The 18296-nt window shown below is 46.9% G+C and overlaps 1 protein-coding gene across 2 annotated transcripts in view; it reads right to left on the bottom strand.

The window, feature by feature from the left end:
- The window catches only part of TBC1D8 (TBC1 domain family member 8), a 112813-nt gene that overhangs the window by 24394 nt on the left and 70123 nt on the right, over window positions 1-18296 (bottom strand). For both annotated transcript variants that reach the window (XM_041756921.1, XM_041756922.1), the window contains exons 6-11: window positions 8852-9059; window positions 7073-7267; window positions 5882-6058; window positions 4333-4483; window positions 1820-2034; window positions 716-833 (exon numbers count right to left, since the gene is read on the bottom strand). In XM_041756921.1, the coding sequence (XP_041612855.1) occupies window positions 716-833; window positions 1820-2034; window positions 4333-4483; window positions 5882-6058; window positions 7073-7267; window positions 8852-9059 (1064 nt within the window). The remainder of the gene's footprint in view (window positions 1-715; window positions 834-1819; window positions 2035-4332; window positions 4484-5881; window positions 6059-7072; window positions 7268-8851; window positions 9060-18296) is intronic.

The raw sequence follows: 18296 nt of genomic DNA, 5'->3' as shown, positions 1-18296 counted from the left end.
TACCTCCAGTCCTTTGTCAAATTCCGTCTCAAATTAGTTCTTTTGTTTCTGTTCCCACTGCTAATTTTAGGCCATCTCTAGGAAGGAGTCTTTCTGTCTTCCTGGAAGGAGTCTTTCTGCCAAGCAATCTTTTCTGTCATTTTGTCCACTAGGAGGTGCTCAGCCCCAGGGATAAGGGAAATTCAAATCAGCCACAAAAAGAACAGGGCACCAGGTGGTACCTGAGTGCTGTGGGGTCACAGGTGCGCCCAGAGCCCGACAGCCACACATGTGCCTTCTCACTTATCAACATGTGCAAGGGGAAGTGGGGGTTCCCAGGTCTGCCCTTCAGGTCCAGCCTTAAGGGCACTGCTCTTGAGGGAAAGGGGACATCTGTCTGCATGAGCCCCTTGGGTACTGAGGGCAAGACCATCCTCCCTTTCTAGGCCACAGTATCAGTGAAAGACTGCTCTGGTTTTCACCATCCAACCTGTTTCCTGAAACTAAAATTTTTCTTTTCAGGTGACCTTGCTCCACCATTTTGGCAGAACAGTGCAGAGAGAATCATACCAGTTAGTTTTGCAAATTCAAGAGCCACACAGGGTTTATACAGAGACCAGCAGAGTGCACGGGGGTTGATTTCTTAACAAGGACTAATGACAAAGGTCTTTGCCCAGGCTCTGTTCCTGTTCCCCAAGCACAGAAGCGGGAGAAGAGGAGGAAGAAAACAGTTTACCAATGACTCGGTGGTTGAAATAGTCTGGGAGCATCCTCTCACACACAGCGACGAGCAACCAGAAGGCCTCCTCCTCCTTGGCATACAGCAGCAAAACAGACGTCAGGATGTTCATGGACTGCACAGGGATCACAGAGGAGGGGCTGGTTAGTGATCAGACCACGTAGACCACATAGACGTTAAAAGTCACACGAGCCAAGTGGTCCACAAAGTCAAGACTGTAGATGAGAGACCCAGTCGAGCCCAGCCACACGTTTATCAACATGGTTCCCACGAGACACCCAGGCTGAGCGACCAGCCACCGTTCCGTCACTGTCCCCATCTAGTAATGCTGGGCTTAGCTGTGGTGCACGTCTCAGGCTCGGGCAAATCCAACTACTCTGTGTGAATGTTCACACACACACACACACACACACACACACACAAAACATTCACACATTGATTTTGCTTATTCACAGGAAAACAAAGTTCAAGATCTTCTATTTTCGAGCAGCAGAAACTTCTCTACCCCAGTCTTGTGCTGGGGTGGGGGCAGGGGTGTTTAATTTACCGGGTTTTATTTTGCGTGTGTTTATCACATCCCTGAGTAAACTTCCCGAGTAAACTCAACAACTGCTCAGACAACGTCTTCCCTCCACTCGTGCTTCCTAAAAGAAAGGGATCGGCCCCAAACATCTTTTTTCCTCCCCAAATAGCACTGATATTTTTTTTCTTTAGCACTGATATTTTTTAAATAATCCCTGTAACATCTGTAGAGATCTAGAAAGATAAAGCTCCACAGAAGCATTACCAGTGCTGTCATACAGTGGAGGCGTGGTGGGACGGTGAAGACAATCCATCCTGCCGTGGACAGCGACTCATCACGTGCACTGCTCTTTTTGGGCACTGAGCAAAGTTTCTAATCTCAAGTAATCGGCCTGTTTGACTACAGGAAGAGGACTCCTTTGGCCTTATTCAATACATTCTTTAAGGGAAGAGACAAAGCACAGAGCCTTCACACAACAGTACTCGGTACCAGACGGCCAAGCACAACAGAACCCGAAGCCTGCGTGATCGACACGACACATGGACTCAAAGATTTCTGCTCCTCACTACAAGCCTCACCTGGCAGTACCCAATCTTGGGGTTCCGGTGGGCATAGGCCGTCAGGACTCTCCTCAAAGCAGCAATTCCTGTTTCATTTTGGAAAGCGGGGTGCTCCGGTAAGGAACGGTGCAGATCCCGTTCTATCTCCTCGGTCACCAGGCAACATTTTCCCATGGACTCTTCCACCAGATTACCATAGTAACCGGGATGCGAGGCGAGATCGGTGACGGCATCTAAGACGATATAAAAGTAATTTTTTAAGGGGGCAGATCAGCAGGAGAGAGTCAACATGGGAAAGGCACTTATCCTGCCGGAAGCCCTCAATGGGGTCTTGTTACTTGAGGGACATAAAACATTTTGGGACCACACACAACCAAAAGGACTTCATTTCCACCAAAAAGAAAAAGAAAAAAGAAAAAACATGGCTTTTCTAAGAATAACCTTATAGAGTAAGAGAGAGAGAGAAACAGCTCATACCACAAATAGTATTAATATGCTTTCAGTAAGCTGCATTCGCTAGTCACAGCAAGAGTGGCTATATGTGTATACATGTACACATAATTTTCATATATCACTTCAACAGGAAATTAATGAACGTATATATGCAAAACACAGCAGAAGGTACACCTATGTATAGTAATTAAATAAGTATCGAGAAGTCAACAAGCACCAAGAAGCCAACAAGCTGCCAACAAGAAACTCTGAGGCCGGATCCGGATATGCAGGTGGACCAAGCACAGCCTACCCAGGCCCCTGACAGGAAGGGGACATCAGGAGTGAGGTGTCAATAGCACGAGAGGATCCCCTTCCCTCATCAGCCAGCACCAGGGCCCCTGTGGTTCTAGCAGGTGTCCCTGTGGGGGCGTGGTGGCGGGCGGGGCTCCAGGATTGAGGCCAGCCACACGCAGGGATGTCCCAGGCAAACAGGGCAAGCAGAAAGGGCCAGCTCTGCCTATAATCACTAGTGAAGACTTTTAAATTGCAGATTGGGTTTAGTGTACTGCCCTCAACTCAACCATCAGCTGCTGTGACTCCCTGTCATGTCCCATCAACAATCACCCTGGCATCCCCCCCCCCATATGCACCGCTTAATAGTAACAGCTGTCACTCATCACGCGCCAACCTAAACCCCACAGCAATCTTTTCTGTCAACACTATCACTTGAAAGATAGCCCTTTATGAACTACCTTTTTTTTTCTTAATACAGTGTGTGTGTGTGTGTGTGTGTGTGTGTGTGTGTGTGTGTGTGTGTGTTCATTAGAGAGGCTTACTACAAACCAGTGTCACTTGTTAGGTGTGTAAGGCAGGTCATGTTACTTTCTTCTCTTGTTCCTATTTTCAATTGTGAGAAGAAATTGTTCTCATTAAAAACAAAAAATCCAGAAAACGTTTTAATTTTAAAAAGGCCCATCTTGCTGAAGAAACAAGCCAAGAGGCAGGGGGACACAGCATACGAAACAGATGAGCGGTGGTAGGCCCACCAGTGAATCCCAACCAAGTACATGCCAGCAAGGAGGTGGGAAAGCAGGAAACATTTATCTGGGCTCCCTGGGCCAGGGAGGAGCTGGGCTGGCTGTTTGGGGGCGACTGGAAGAGGAAAGAGATGACTGGGGTGAAGTTCCAGCATAAGCAGACGTGAAGGAGGAACATAAGAAGTGTGCAGGGAGAAGACAGGCACCCAGGCTAGGCCTCCAGGGCAATCGTGTTGACCTGAGCAAAGCAGGGCCACCAGGGGAAAGCAGACCTCCCTGCCATGCCTCAAGCAGCACCCTGACGGGAGCAGCAAAGTCACACCACTGGACGACAGGGCCCTTCCCCTCCTGCCCTCGAGGCTCCACCTTTTCAACTGAGCCAGATGAAACGTCCACTCGCTGTGGAGCCATTGCTCGGCACGGCTCTAGAGATGTCGGTCCCTGTCTCTGCCCACCCTCCAGTGCCCTGATGAGGGACTCCCAGACATCACCAAAGAGCAGCAGCACAGCAGAGGGACAGTCCCGGGGCCCGAGGCCGGACAAAGTCATCACTGACAGGATCAGGTGGCAGAGGAGGAGAAAGGACAGAAATCTCTGCAATTGTGCCTCCTGGGACGCTGAGCATCTTCCAGAGAGGAGTGATGGATAGAAAGTATACTGAGGGATTTATTTCAACGCCACTTGAGTGAACAACATGCAGAGGTGTTTGTTTAGTCTAGTTCAGAGTGTATATCCTAGGAAGACACTTCACTCCTAGGAGGTTCTTTACAGGGTTCTCAAGACTACGTACAGACTCCAAGTGGTTTCTAAAGGAGAGGTGATCACATTGGCCAGGGCACGCTGACTGAGGACACCGCAGCCCAGGGGCCTCAGGCACCCGGACCCTGGTCCCCTGACTAACATGGTGAGGGTTCAGCTCAAGTTCTCGGCTGGGAACATTGCAAGAAGAACCCAAAGACAGAGGACTTGTCTGCACATACACGTTGTTCGGATCTGGGCCCCTGTTCCTGTGTCTGCTCCAGAAATGACATGTGGCCTAAAACTACCAGAAATGCTTACCTGAGAAAAGCAGCCAGAGTTTGCCACGTAAAGATTCAGGAATGCCCATTGCTACAAGCTTCCGGATCTTCTCTGTGCGGAACATACACACAGTCCTGCCATATTCCACAAAGTGGTCGTTCCACAGGCTTATTTTTATCTGTTCCCTGGACTGGAAATGGAAATCTCATTAATGTACTGGCGCCTCCACTCTAGCCCGTCCACAATCCACAGCAGAGGGACGCTGCCTCTGCGGGCAGAGGAACCAACAGTGACAGGCACCCGGTTCAGCAAATATTTTGAAAATACTTCCAGGCACAGAGGATGTAAAGATGAATAACAGAGCGCCAGCCCTTCTGGAGTTCAGAGCCCAGCAGGAGCGTCTACACAAATATAAAGCCATTTCCTTGGTAGGGTGATAGTAAGAGTGTATTTGTCCGAATACTCAAGCCCAGAGCAGAGAGGAGGATGGGGTGGGAGTGGGGGAGGTTAGGAAAAGCTCCTCAGGATGTGGACGCCAAGCCACCTGTTGCAACACAGGTGAGCTCAGAGGGCAAACAAGGGCAAGGGCAAGGGTGGGGGGATCATGATTTGCCCTGAGCTCTGGGATAGCCAGAGGGAAAACTGAAACCTGGGGAAAAAAAAAATCGCACAGTTCTTGTTATCAGAAATGACAGATACCATTTCTCTAGGTAATTAAAAATCCTTTAAAAGTATCCCTAGATGATAGGTGTTCATAGTACCTTTTGAGCAAGATGTTTAATACACTTTTCATTATCTGCATTCTCCAGTAATGCGAGAAGCTTACACATATATTCATATTCTCACAGGTTTAGTCAAGAGTTCATTGAGCTTCTCTGTGTAAATCATATCAGAAGGTTCTGTCTTGAATGAATAAAGCTAACAATCAATTAATTATACAGCAGCCATTAGGCCACAAGACACAGCTTGGGATAGTTATGCCCAAGGACACCCCTGGCACACATGACCCCAATTCAGCCTCCCTCCAGCCTGTCTTTTCAGAGTACGATTTCTAGCCTACTATACATGACCGTTCCCTCAGAGTCTCCCTACAAAGAGGACGAGGGTAAGCAGATGTAACAGAAATATCTTTAGTCCAGTAAAACTACAGCACAGGAGACCTTTTGTTCCAGGAGAGAAACAGGCAATACTGTAAAAGGAGCCTCTACAGACACCCCTGGGTAAGAAGAGAAACACCACAAGAACCCACAAAGGACAGCACTGATGGCTCTCCAGGTCACATGGCCAAGAGCTGTGTCACAGAGCCACTTGGGGCAGGTAGGGAAAGCCATGTCCTTGGTCATGCAACCACATCTTCCACTATGTGCCCAGACCATTGGCATCAGCTGATTCCTTCCACTGCTGCCAATGAGGAGGGAGGGGGCACCAGGCACTGGGGCTGCCTGGCATCCGGCACCACACCTGCTCTTCCGAGGTCTGCCGGGTTGGCACTAGCCAGCATGCAACCCGCAGCAGGTTGCACACCTGGGAACCTCCACCTGGGCTAGCCCTGCCAGGGGGGCCATGAAAACAGAGCCATGCCACCTACCATTCTCGAGTCAGGACTCTGGCTGCCCGACTGCTGGAGGACAGGTATCAGGGCCTCTGGGTGGAGCTGCGGGCTCTTCTCTTTTTCACTTTCCTCACTATTTTGAGAGGACACCATTTCGAGATCCCCAAACTTGTGGTCACTGCACAGGCTTGTTGAATGAAACACAGGTGAAGTCTGCAGAAGGATTAGAAGAAAAAAAGGGAGGGAGCTAGAAGAAAGTCATTACTTGTGGAAGAGTCTTTGTTTTGCCTTTGAAGGCATGAAGATAACATACTTCCCCTTCTGACATGGAGCTCAACAAGGGACTCAATCCCAGAACCCTGAAATCATGACCTAAGCTGAAATCAAGAGTCCAGCATCTAACTGACTGAGCCACCCAGGCGCCCCTCAGGTCACATACTTAAACATGCCTGTCTATGACTCAAGGGAAACAGACTAACATTAGCCCCAACAGATATGGTCCTCAGCAAAGACTATGACCCACACTGCTTTCACAGCACACAGAGCATGAGTCTAAGAGAGGGCCAGGCAAACACCGTTTCTTGTATGCTTCCAGAACTAGGGATAACCATTCAGAAAACAGCTCTCAGGTACTGAGAGGTACTAGTCTTATCCCCTTTCCTCTCTGTCACTGCATGGGTAAAAAGAGGTGAAGAGAGAGAGTGATGGGTGTGAGACAGCAGGAGAGGAGGCCCCAGCAGATCCAGGTCTGTTTTCCAGCTGTCCAACCTTAAGGACAATGTAACTTCTCTTTTAACAAGTTCCATCTGCCCCCAAATAACACCCCCTCCAACATCAGGGGGGAGGGGCAGTGACCCCGGCAGATCGATACCCCCATCAAACCCTCTAGCCTGGGAGGGGTGCCCTGTCAATCCTTCTGACATGTGTGTGTACCCCACCAACCTCTCTAACATATAGAGGGGTGCTCTAACCATCAGTTCCCCTAACCTCTGGTGTCCCATGAACCCCTCTAACCTGTGAACAGGATGCCCTGTTAGCACCTCCAACTGCTCTTCTGCATGGGACACCCTCTAACCTGTGTAGCACCCACCCAATCCCCTCTACCATACTTTTCTCCTACCCAAGTGTATCATGGTCATGTGCACTCCCTTTAGAGACCACTGCCCCGGAGGAAGAGAAAAAAGAGATCTTCAATTTACAGGATCCAGCTGTTTCTAAGGACCGTACCATGTCTTCATCTTGTGAGGTGTCATAATGCACGGGGTGGTTGGCATGCACCTGCTTCAGCCTCATGAGCAGGCTCTCCACCAAGTTATCTCTGTCCTTCAGCTCGATGAACTGGAAAGCCATCTTGCTCCTGATGCTGACAATGATGGGGTTAGGGAGCAGGCTTGTGTCCTCCATCTTCTCAATGCTCACTACCTGTTGCACAAAGTTATACACAAGAGGTCCAGCCAGAGAAAAAGCGCAGCCATTTCAATTACATATTTAGAAAATATCACCAGATAGAAGGCAAAACCAAACAACTGCACTAAAAATGCAAATACAGAGCTTAAAAATGTTCAAGGCAGGGGCGCCTGGGTGGCTCAGTGGTTGAGCATCTGCCTTCGGCTCAGGTCATGACCCCAGGGTCCTGGGATTGAGTCTCGAATCAGGCTCCCTGCTCAGCGGAGAGTCTCTTCTCCCTCTGCCTAGGTCTCTGCCTCTCTCTCTCTCTCTGTGTCTCATGAATAAACAAATAAAACTTTAAAGCAAACAAACAAACAAAAAACGGCCAAGGCAGTGTATTCACAGTCGTTGAAAGGTAAAAGCAACTCAAGTATCCATCAACAGGTGAACGGAGAAACGAAATGCGATCTATCCACATAACTGAATATTATTCCACCTTAAAAAGGAGAGAAATTTTGACACATGATACAACACGGATTAACCTGGAGGACACATGCTAATAAGTTAAATAAGCCAGTAACAAATGGGAAATATTATATGATTCCATTTTTACGAGGGACCTCAAGTTGTCCAATTCAGAGAGAGGAGGTAGAGTGGTGGTTGCCTGAGGCTGGAAGAGGAAGGATGGGGAACTAGTGCTTAATGGGAACAGTTTCAGTTTGGGAAGATGAGGAAGTTCTGGTGATGCTGGCACAATACCGTGAATGTATTTAATGCCACTGAACAGTAGCACTCAAAAATGGGGAAAGTGGTAAATGTCATATAAAGGTTACAACAATAAGACAAGTCAGGGTATAAGACAACTCTTGGATTTGCTCCATGCCTAAGTAAGAATATTTGTAAAATGAAAACATCTAGGAAATGACATGGAGGGAGAGCACGTGAATGAAAGATGTTGAGTTTTCCCAAAGAACAGTGCTCAGAATTTGAAGGTCCTGACGGGAAACAGAGCTTAGTGTATGGTCACAACAGACATGCCCTGAAACCAAAGGACTGAGCTCGTCAGATCTGGAAGCAGCCTTCGGTTGCCCTGCATGTCTAGGAACAGACTGCAGAACTGTACAGTAGGTACAGATCTGATCCATAGTAAAGGAAACATTTTTTTTTTTTTAATGTTTAACTCAAGTCCCAGGAGAGTAGAAAAGCCAAGCAATCTGACATTTTCAAAAGGTGATGCTTTTTTGTCAGCTGCCTTTTTCTTTCCCCTTTTTTGTGAGTTGCAAGGGGTAGAATCACTCCTAAGAGCTGCTGGAAAAAGCTTTAATAGCCGGGCATGGACTTTCCTTAACAGCTTTATCAATAATGAGGGGATGAGAGTGCTTTATTCTCACCAATCACTTCTAGGCAAATTTCAGGTCATTGTAGCAACGACAGAAAAAGCAACAACCAAATGGGTACTGGCCAATTTGAGGCCGTGCTTCCCTCCAGAGCCCATCCTGAGCCAGCAAAACCCTGCTGGGTGAGCAGCCCTGCCTGGACCGGTCTCATGGTGACCGATGACCATGGGCTCAAGGACAAAAGGCGAGCTCAGGAAGCTCTCGCTGGGGCTGTGGCTACCTCTCTGAGTGGGAGGATGACATTACAGCAGCCATCCTCCTTGCTGGCAAAGCAGATGTAACGGTCAGAAGTGAACATCCGCCCCACGGTGTGACAGCGACTGAACGGCGTCCAGAGCGAGCAGTCCAGCACGGCGTGCAGCTTCTCTCGCCTCGGCAGCCTGAAGAACGCCCGGAAGAACTCATTCTGTGCTCTGGCTTCCAGGTCCCTGGCAAAGGAGGCAGGGAGAGAAGAAAAAGAGGCAGAACTTGAACAAACACACCAGTTTACAAAGAAAAATCTTGTGAAACCAGCTGGAACAACCAGGTATCCAAGAGCATGAGCCCCTCCAGGTCCTGCGTGGGGCATCAGCACACACCCCACTTCACAGCTGACCTTGGGGACATGTACTCAAAGCAGAAAGGGTTGCCTCTGTGCAAGAGTAAGATGCCAAACTCGCAGACCAAAACAGATGCTCCTTCCTGGTTTGAGTAACATTGTGAATTACCATCAAACAAGTAAGTGATGAATCACTGAGCTTTACCTCGAAACTACTAATACACTATATGTGAATTAACTGAATTGAAATTAAAAAAAAATTTTTAATTGTCTAAGAGCCAGTATTAAAAAGGCAGATAACAACAAGTGTTAGCAAGGATGTGGAGAAACTGCAATCTTCATGCACTGCTGGTGGGAATGTAAAATGGGGCAGCCAGGTTGGAAAACAGTCTGGCTGTTTCTCGAAAGGTTCAACATGGAGTTACCACACAACCCTGCAATTCCCCTCCTCGGTATAGACCCCAGAGAAGTAAAAACGCACGTCTGCTCGAAAACTTGTACCTGCATGCTCATAGCAGCGTTATTCACCATAGCCAAGAACTGGCAACGAATGACTCAAATGTCCATCAACTGCTAAATGGATAAACAAAATGTGACAGAGCCACACAATGGAATATTACTCAGTCATACAAAGCAACAGAATACTGACACAAGCTGCCACATGGATGGACCTTGGACACAGGACGAATACAAAAGACTGCATACCGCCTGATTCCATTTATATGGAATTTCCAGAATTGGCAAAACTCATAAAGACAGAAAAATGGATTCATGATTACACAGAGCAGGAGATAAGGGGAGAAGTGGGGAGTGACTGCTCATGAGTATGGGGTTTCTTCTTGGAGTAAAGGAAATGTTCAAAACCGATGGTGGTGAGGGTTGCACCATCTCTGTGACTAAATGAAAAAAAAAACCCCACTGATTGAGACACTTGAACAGGGTGAACTGCAAGGTATATGTATTACAACTCAAAACAGCAGTTTAAAAATTGAGATCTGTGCTGGGCATATAGTAAGTGCTAAATAAACATTAGCAATTATTACCTTTAAAAAACAAATCCAAGTGGCACCTGCGTAGCTTAGTCGATTAAGCATCGATTCTTGATTTTAGCTCAGGTCATGATCTCAGGGCCGAGGGAAGGAGCCTCATGTTGGGCTCCACACTGGGCATGGAGCCTGCTTAAGATTCTCTCTCCCTCTCCCTCTCCCCCAGCTCTCTCATAAATAAATACATACATACATACAAGCAAATCTAAGTAATGTATCACTGGAGAGAAGCCCATCAATGTCACATCAGGATGGACAGTGGAGAATGGAGGAGAAATCCTACCCCAAGGAACCCCCTCCCCCCATATCCTGAGTTTTGGCTCTAACAACTCGTAAAGCATGAAGGCAGCCAAATCATGTTCGCAGATACTGATGAATTTATGTCATACCCCAAAATTCTGGTAGAAAAGAAATTTTACTGTATGGAGATAAAAATTTTTCTTTGCCACATTATATAAAGAGTTCTTTAAATTTGTCTGATAGAATTAGCATTCTGCTCAAAGTAAAGAATATGAACTCTTGGCTTTCTTATTAGCTGTGTGACCTTAGATAACACTTCACCATATCACATCTTGACACCTGTAAAATGGAAATAACATGTAACCTTTCCGCTTCAAAAGGTGAACAAAAAATGAGGTCCACAATATTGAAAAAGCAGATTAGAAATTGCATCTACATTATGATCCCACTTATATAAATTCTATAAAATCTGCAGAAAGTGATATGTAAAAAAGACCTTGTATAAAATGTTAATAGTAGCTGACTCTATGTAGTAGGATTTCCATTTTTCATTTTTATTCTGTTTAAATTTTCTACCTGACCACGTATTGTTAGCTTTTTAAAAAAATTAAGGTAGTTTCTTTTAGGAACACAGTAACTCTTAAAATGTTGTATTTATATGCAAGGTATTAAACGCTGCAACCTGAGTGATCTTGCAGACGCGTTCCTTGCCCCCCCTCCATCACCAGGGACAGGCTCACACTGATGCCCCTTCTGCCCCAGTCCATGTTCCCAACCTGGTCCTCATTTTCACACCATCACACAGTCATCTTCCCAGGACACCCCACACAGGGATGAGGGAGTACTTGGAATTTATTAGCAAACCCTCGCAAAGATATATGCATGTCCAGAAAGTCCTCTGGGCACAGAGAGAAATTAAACAAATTCTACGGATCAAGATGGGTCCAGTATTGCAGGCCAAAGCTACACTTCCTTACCCTGCAGTACTTGATATTTCACAGATGGCTGTTTCCAAAGGAGCCTGCATGTCCTCCACAGAGGAGCTGGGAAAACACAGGAAAGTACTGTGAATGCTCTCAAAATTCACGTACTACGGGATGGAAGGCAAGGCCCTTCAAGATCACCCCAGTTCCCCAAAAGCGGACCTATATGCTGTGCATTTACACTGGAAGACATGCTTGTCCTCAAAGTATGCTGGCCGTGCTGGCTTTGGTGAAAGTACAGCCAATGCAGCCTACCTGCACGTATCTCACAGATGTGGGGTCCAGCCACCACTGAATTCACCTGTTGTCTATTTTTTTTTTAAAGATTCCACTTATTTATTCATGAGACACACACAGAGAGACAGAGACATAGGCAGAGAGAAGCAGGCTCCACACAGGGAGCCTGAGGTGGGACTCGATCCTCGCACTCCGGGATCATGCCCTGGGCTGAAGGCAGACGCTTAACAGCTGAGCCACCCAGGTGTCCCAACTTTTTGTATTTACTTTGCAGCCAGCTCTTCAATTTAAGAATAAGGCACTCAGTTATCTGATTTTTCTATTCTGTGCACCTGCTGCGCCAGCCAAGCGCTCAGTTCAACCCCCTTCTCCATGGCTTCTGAGCAGCCTGGGTATAGTATACACCATCTCCATTCTCCTTTCTGGGCTGTCCTCTGTCACTGTAGGGGTCTGTCTCTCACACATTCAGCAGCCAAAGACCAGTGACCTCAAGTTATAAAGAGGGGGGCACCTGGCTGCTTCAGCTGGTTAGGCTGCCAACTCTTGATTTCAGCTCAGTCATGATTTCAGGATCCTGTGATGGAGCCCATATTGGGGTCCACACTCAGTGGGGAGTCTGCCTCAGGATTCTCTCTCTCCCTCTGCCCCTCCCTCCACTGGCTTGCATGTGCTCTCTCCCTAATTTAAATAAATAAATCCTTAAAAAAGAAAGCCAGCAGGAAGGACTTTCCTAAATCATCTTCCTTCCTTAAAAAGTCCTCTTCCAAAAAAAAAAAAAAGTCCTCTTCCAGTTCCACCTCTAAACATGCATTATACATATAGATGTGGTATTTACCTTTCTAACATAACTGAGATGAAGATCCAGTAACTTGAGACAGGAGTAGTACAAGATCTGTTTCAAAGCAGGTGGTAGTTTTGATGCTAAAAATACCAGCTCCTAGCTTTGCGCAGTGGAAAAAAAAAATACCAGCTCCTCTTTCAGAAGAACACCATAAACAAAGCCCACTAGTCATATTTTGCCTTTCGGACCTTTCAATACTTACTAAATGCTTCCACTTTTGCTCCATAGAGATGCCCAACAGACATGAGTCATAATCGACCATTCAGAAAGCAGGCCTGGAAGCCACAGCAGAAGCACCCCTATACAGCCCCAACATTTACCAACCACTGTTCACCTTGCTGGTATGCACAGGCCAAAGCAATTGCTCCAAGAGAAAGCTACAGCTGAGAACAAAAGGGGACGGTGCCACAAATCCTGCTGTCTTAACACATGCCATCATGTGAACCTATCGCCGTAGGAAATAAACGTGGGTTCACCAGAATATGGAGCAGTCATACCAAGTTTGTTGGTAAAGCTGCAATTAACATGTGCAATCCTGTGTGACAACCATGTGGAAAATTCTGAACTACATGCACACATTTAAAAATTCACACTTAAGGGGCACCTAGGTTGAGTGCTCAGGTCAGGATTTCAGGATCCTGGGATCGAGCCCCGTATTGGGCTCTCTGCTCCGTAGGGAGTCTGCTTCTCCTTCTCCCCGTCCCTTGTATTCTCTCATGCTGTGAGATAAATAAAATCTTAAAAAAAAAATCCACACTTAATTCCTTAGACCCAAGAAATGAAGGGATGGGGTAGTTCTTCTGTTTCTCTGTGAACCTAGAATTAAGATTTTCCCCTCCTAGTTTAGGTACAGATGTATCAAAAACAGGTTTCCCTCTCTTTTCCCCTACAACCTTTAAAACACTTTTGGGAAGACCCATGTCAGGCCTTACATGCCACGGTAACCCTCCCTCCCTCATGTGATGCATCCCACACACACAAACCTACTGTGTGTCAGCAGCTCAAAACTGCTCAAGGCCAAATGCTGCCCCAAATTCAGACTATGTGGCAGACTGGGGCAGGTGGGCTCCCCCATTAGCTCCGGGGGTGAAGATGTCCCCCTGTGCCCTAGACAGGAGGCCTCAAGCACCATTCCTGCCCTTCTGGAATAACTCAGTCCCTCTTCAGGCAGTATGCCCCCTAAAGACACATACAAAGATTCCCAGGCATTCTTAGTTATATGCCCACAGACCCACCCCCAACTCAAGTGAAACTGTGAGAAATACCAAGAGCCACCAATGTAGAAACAAGGCAGAAAGATCAGATAAGCATACTTTTCTTCACACTGCAATCCTTCAAATGTGTGTGTGCTCGAAACTCCTATCTTCTGCCTTCCCCCAAGAGCACTAAGGAGACAGAAAGACAACCTGGCCATGAAGAATCCTACATAGAGTGAACACCTGGGTCCCCTGGGTGCCACAGGGGCACGAGGGAAACCCAGCCCTCAGACGACAGGTAACGGTGTGCAGGTAGACTCGGCTGGTGCCCACAGTGCCCCCGTCTCTGAAAATCCATCCACGGAGCCCCAACAGACCAAATCCTCAACAACACTGGCAGGAGAAGGCTTTCTCACTTTCTCACACTCACATCTCCTGCCTTGTCCTCTGCCCTCCATCCGCCGCCCCCTCACCCCCCGAACAACCTGGGCAAGCGCAGACAGCTGGGGCGCTGCCGGGTGGGGAGAAGCAGGCCTTCCCTGGGAGGCCGGCGCTGTCCCGGGCTGCATAGGGAGCCCCCAAGAGAGGCCGACTCTGAACTAACTCACAGGGACAGAAAGTCGAATAAACTACAGAGCTAGCCTGGGCATTCTTCGTGGGGGCACAAGAAGAGCCGGAAAGGGAGTGAATCTGGGCAGAAAAGGCTGAAGTCAGTCTCAAAAGTCAGACTGGGGAGCTAAGAATCAGCCAGGCAACAGGGGGGAGGGCTTCTTACTGAAGATACCTGTGCTCCCGGCAGCCACTGTTCATCTCTGGATCCCACAGAAAGAGCTTCTGCCACAGGAAAGAGTCTCCATTTACTGCACCGCCTGAACTAAGTTGTCCTCCAGCGCTTTTCAGCCAGTCAATACAGATTTCAGTGAAGAAATTAATTTTGATTTAGTGAGGGATGCCTGGGGGCTCAGTGGTTGAGTGTCTGCCTTCAGCCCAGGGCCTGATCCCGGGGTCCTGGGATCGAGTCCTGCATCGGGCTCCCCGTATGCAGCCTGCTTCTCCCCCTGCCTGTGTCTCTCCTGAATAAATAAAATCTTTAAAAAAAAATTTTTTTTTATCTTGTGAAACCCATCACCTCTCCAATCTCCCACCCCCAAAATAGCTGGCTACGCTGTTCTCAATCCATCCCTCACAACTTCACAACTGTTATTTGTAAATTTCAGGACCAATCAATGTATGTGCTCCCCCCCACCCCCCAGAAGTCCCTTCAGCAGTCTGTTTCCCTGCCCTCCTGGATTCTGTCACTGTACCCCAGAATCCCTCGTCCAGGCCTTCCTCTGCAAAGTGTGAGCTGGGCCAGAGGACTCCCCCGTCCAGCCAGCTCTACCTCATCTGACTCGGTCCTGCTGCCCAATGCACCATCCCATCCTCCTGGCTACCACTGGAGTTCCAGCCTCACTGGCTCTGTCCCTAAGTCCCATGGGAGTGAGCCTAAGCAGCCATCATGACTAATCCATAATCAGATGGCTCACCATGCTAAGTGACCCCAAGAGCACCTTTCTAAAGCTGTTATCTGGGAAGGGAAGTGAAAATACATCAACAAAAGGGAGCCTGAGGAGCATTCCAGCACTTCTGATTGTACCCTTTGCATCAAGGGACTGTTTTCCTCAACTTTAAAACCTGGGCTCTCTTGGCAGGATGTCAAGTTGACTGAGTCATTACCTGTTTATGTCCACAAGCCTATGTCTCTATGACAGAAAGCTACACAGGAGACCCAGCGAGGAACTGGTAGGCAAAGACATGCCTTTCACTTTTGGAAGAAGTCACTCAAAATGCAGTGACCAGCAAAACACACCACAGATCAGAATCTTCCCATCCATCTCGAGGCCAGCCCTCAGAACCTGGGGGGCCCCCTGCAGCTCCACCGCTGGCCACTGCCAGGGCCCCATTTTATCCTTTTCTCTGTCCCTTCTCCTTCCTAACCGTCTCCAGGAGAGAAAGTGGAGGAGGGAGAGCTCTGTATAATTCATCTGAATTCTGGAACATGCATGAAGACTGCCTATACTGACGGATTTTCTTCCAAAATGAGTGATTTTACTGAAGGGTCCTAAGTGCTACAAACCTGCCACCTGCTTCTTCTTTCCTTGTTTCTACTCCAAACCACAATGCCACATCTAGATGTGGAGCCATGAAGGAGCATCAGGAGATCTGTGAGAAATTACCTCAAATCCCAATGTCCATGGAGCTGACCAGAACACACAAGGCTATCAGCCAGCCTCCTGGTCCTAAGACCCTGGCTGCAACTCACACAGGTATACATTGGTGCAAAACCCACAGAGGAGGTAAAAGCTTTGCTGGGTGATTTATAGGAGCCTGTTAACAACTCCTACAACTGAGACCCGTTTTTTCATTTTAAACCAATCTGTCAGCTGGACTAAAAGGACTCAGATACCAAAAGACTACAGAGATATCTGAAGATATATAGGAGAGCAGGACTGCCATTGTGCTGGGTTGACTTCTCTGGACCTAAGATAGAGCCAGAGATGGTAACGGGAAACCTGGCTCAGGCGGAACAGGGAGGACCGCAGGATAGGGAGTCAGAAGACCCAAGGGCAGCATCCCAGGGCTCCCCTTTTGTAAGGAAGGGACAAGCAGCACCACCCCCTCTCACAAAGGAACTGTCAGATTACGAGGACACAAAACCAAGTGAACTTCATTGGAGTCTCACCAAAAAGTTCATTTTTTGATTTTCACCTTACTTGTGACTCCACATGATCAATTTATAACGTATGCACACAACAGAGGCTCTAAATTCTTGCTGGATACCTGCAAACTACAAACACACTGCCATTTAGAGACCACTAATTAGACACATGTTCTCCCAGATGTTAGAGAAAACAGCAAACGTGTGTAAGGAATGGCAGGAATGTTACAGTAGATTAAAAGAATTTTTTTAATGACGAGACACAGAATGACATGGAACTACTACATAATGTTGCAATTCTACTCCGAGGTGTATGTCGAAAAGATGTCAAAGTAGGGACTCAAAAAGATATTTGCACATATACATTCATAGCAGCATCATATACAAGAGCCACGAGGTGGAAACAACTTTGCATCCATTGATGCACAAATGTACACACAAAATATAGTATATCCATGCAACGGAATGTTACCTAGCCTTAAGAAGGAAATTCTGGAACCTGCCACAACATGGACTAATCTTAATGACATTACACTAAGTGAAATAAGCCAGTCACAAAAAGACAAATACTGTATAAGTCCACTTACATGAGGGACCTCAAGTAGTCAAACTCAGAGACACATTATAGGGTGGCAGCTGCCAGGGGCTAGGGGAGGAGGTAATGGGAGTTATTGCTTAATGAGGAAAGAGTTTCAGTTTTGCAAGATGGAGAGTCCCAGGGCTAGATGAAGGGGACAGTTGCACAACAATGTAAATAAATGTACTTAACCTTTTATAACCGTATGGTTCAGTGGGATTAAGGTGGCAAATTTTATGTTACAGTATTTTACCACATTAAAAATTTTTTCTTAAATGTCTAGTAGTGTTCAAATAGGAGTGGTGATTCTTTTTTTTTTTTAATTTTTATTTATTTATGATAGTCACAGAGAGAGAGAGAGAGGCAGAGACACAGGCAGAGGGAGAAGCAGGCTCCATGCACCGGGAGCCCGACGTGGGATTCGATCCCGGGTCTCCAGGATCGCGCCCTGGGCCAAAGGCAGGCGCCAAACCGCTGCGCCACCCAGGGATCCCAGGAGTGGTGATTCTATATTGATGTCAAACATATCTAGCCAAGACAGCACTTGATAGATGACTTTGTTTCTCAAAGGATATGTATTAATTCTGCAGTTACCTGGTCTGAACCACCAAGTCAGAAATCAGTCAAGCTCAACTACCACCATTTAAATTTTATATAATAAAGCTGAACTTCTTTAAAGTGATTAATAATTCAAGCAACTGCCTCAGATATCCCCACGACTAGCATCAGTTTGGAGCAAACCGATAATTAAGAAAGTTAACTTACCGTATTACTAAGGCACATTTTCTTTTTCTTTTTTTTTTAAAGATTTTATTTATTTATTCATGAGAGACACAGAAAGAGAGGCAGAGACATAGGCAGAGGGAGAAGCAGGCTCCCCACAGGGAGGACTCAATCCCATGACTCCGGGATCATGACCTGAGCCAAAGGCAGACACTCAACCACTGAGCCACCCAGGTGTCCCCTGAGGCACATTTCTAATAACAAACTGGTACCAAAATAAATCTATGGTCCTAAAAACTTTTTCTACAAAGAAATTTCATATGGAAATAGAAAATGCTTTAATGTTCACTGGTAAAGCACAGTGTTGAATGGAATTATATCAGGAAGCTATCCATATTACATTTCCTAGAAGTATTATAAAAATCAGTTTTATTATAAAAATCAGTTTCAAAATATCTGAAAGAAAAGCAGAATTGGATCCAGAAATCAAAGTCAACTGTATTAGAAAAAAAGAAAATTAACACTCATGGGAGCATGGGTGGCCCAGCTGGTTGAATGTCCAACTCTTGGTTTTGGCTCAGGTCAT

This window comes from Vulpes lagopus, chromosome 5 (genome assembly GCF_018345385.1).
Source record: "Vulpes lagopus strain Blue_001 chromosome 5, ASM1834538v1, whole genome shotgun sequence".
Taxonomy (NCBI): domain Eukaryota; kingdom Metazoa; phylum Chordata; class Mammalia; order Carnivora; family Canidae; genus Vulpes; species Vulpes lagopus.
This window is presented reverse-complemented; position numbering and strand designations above follow the sequence as displayed.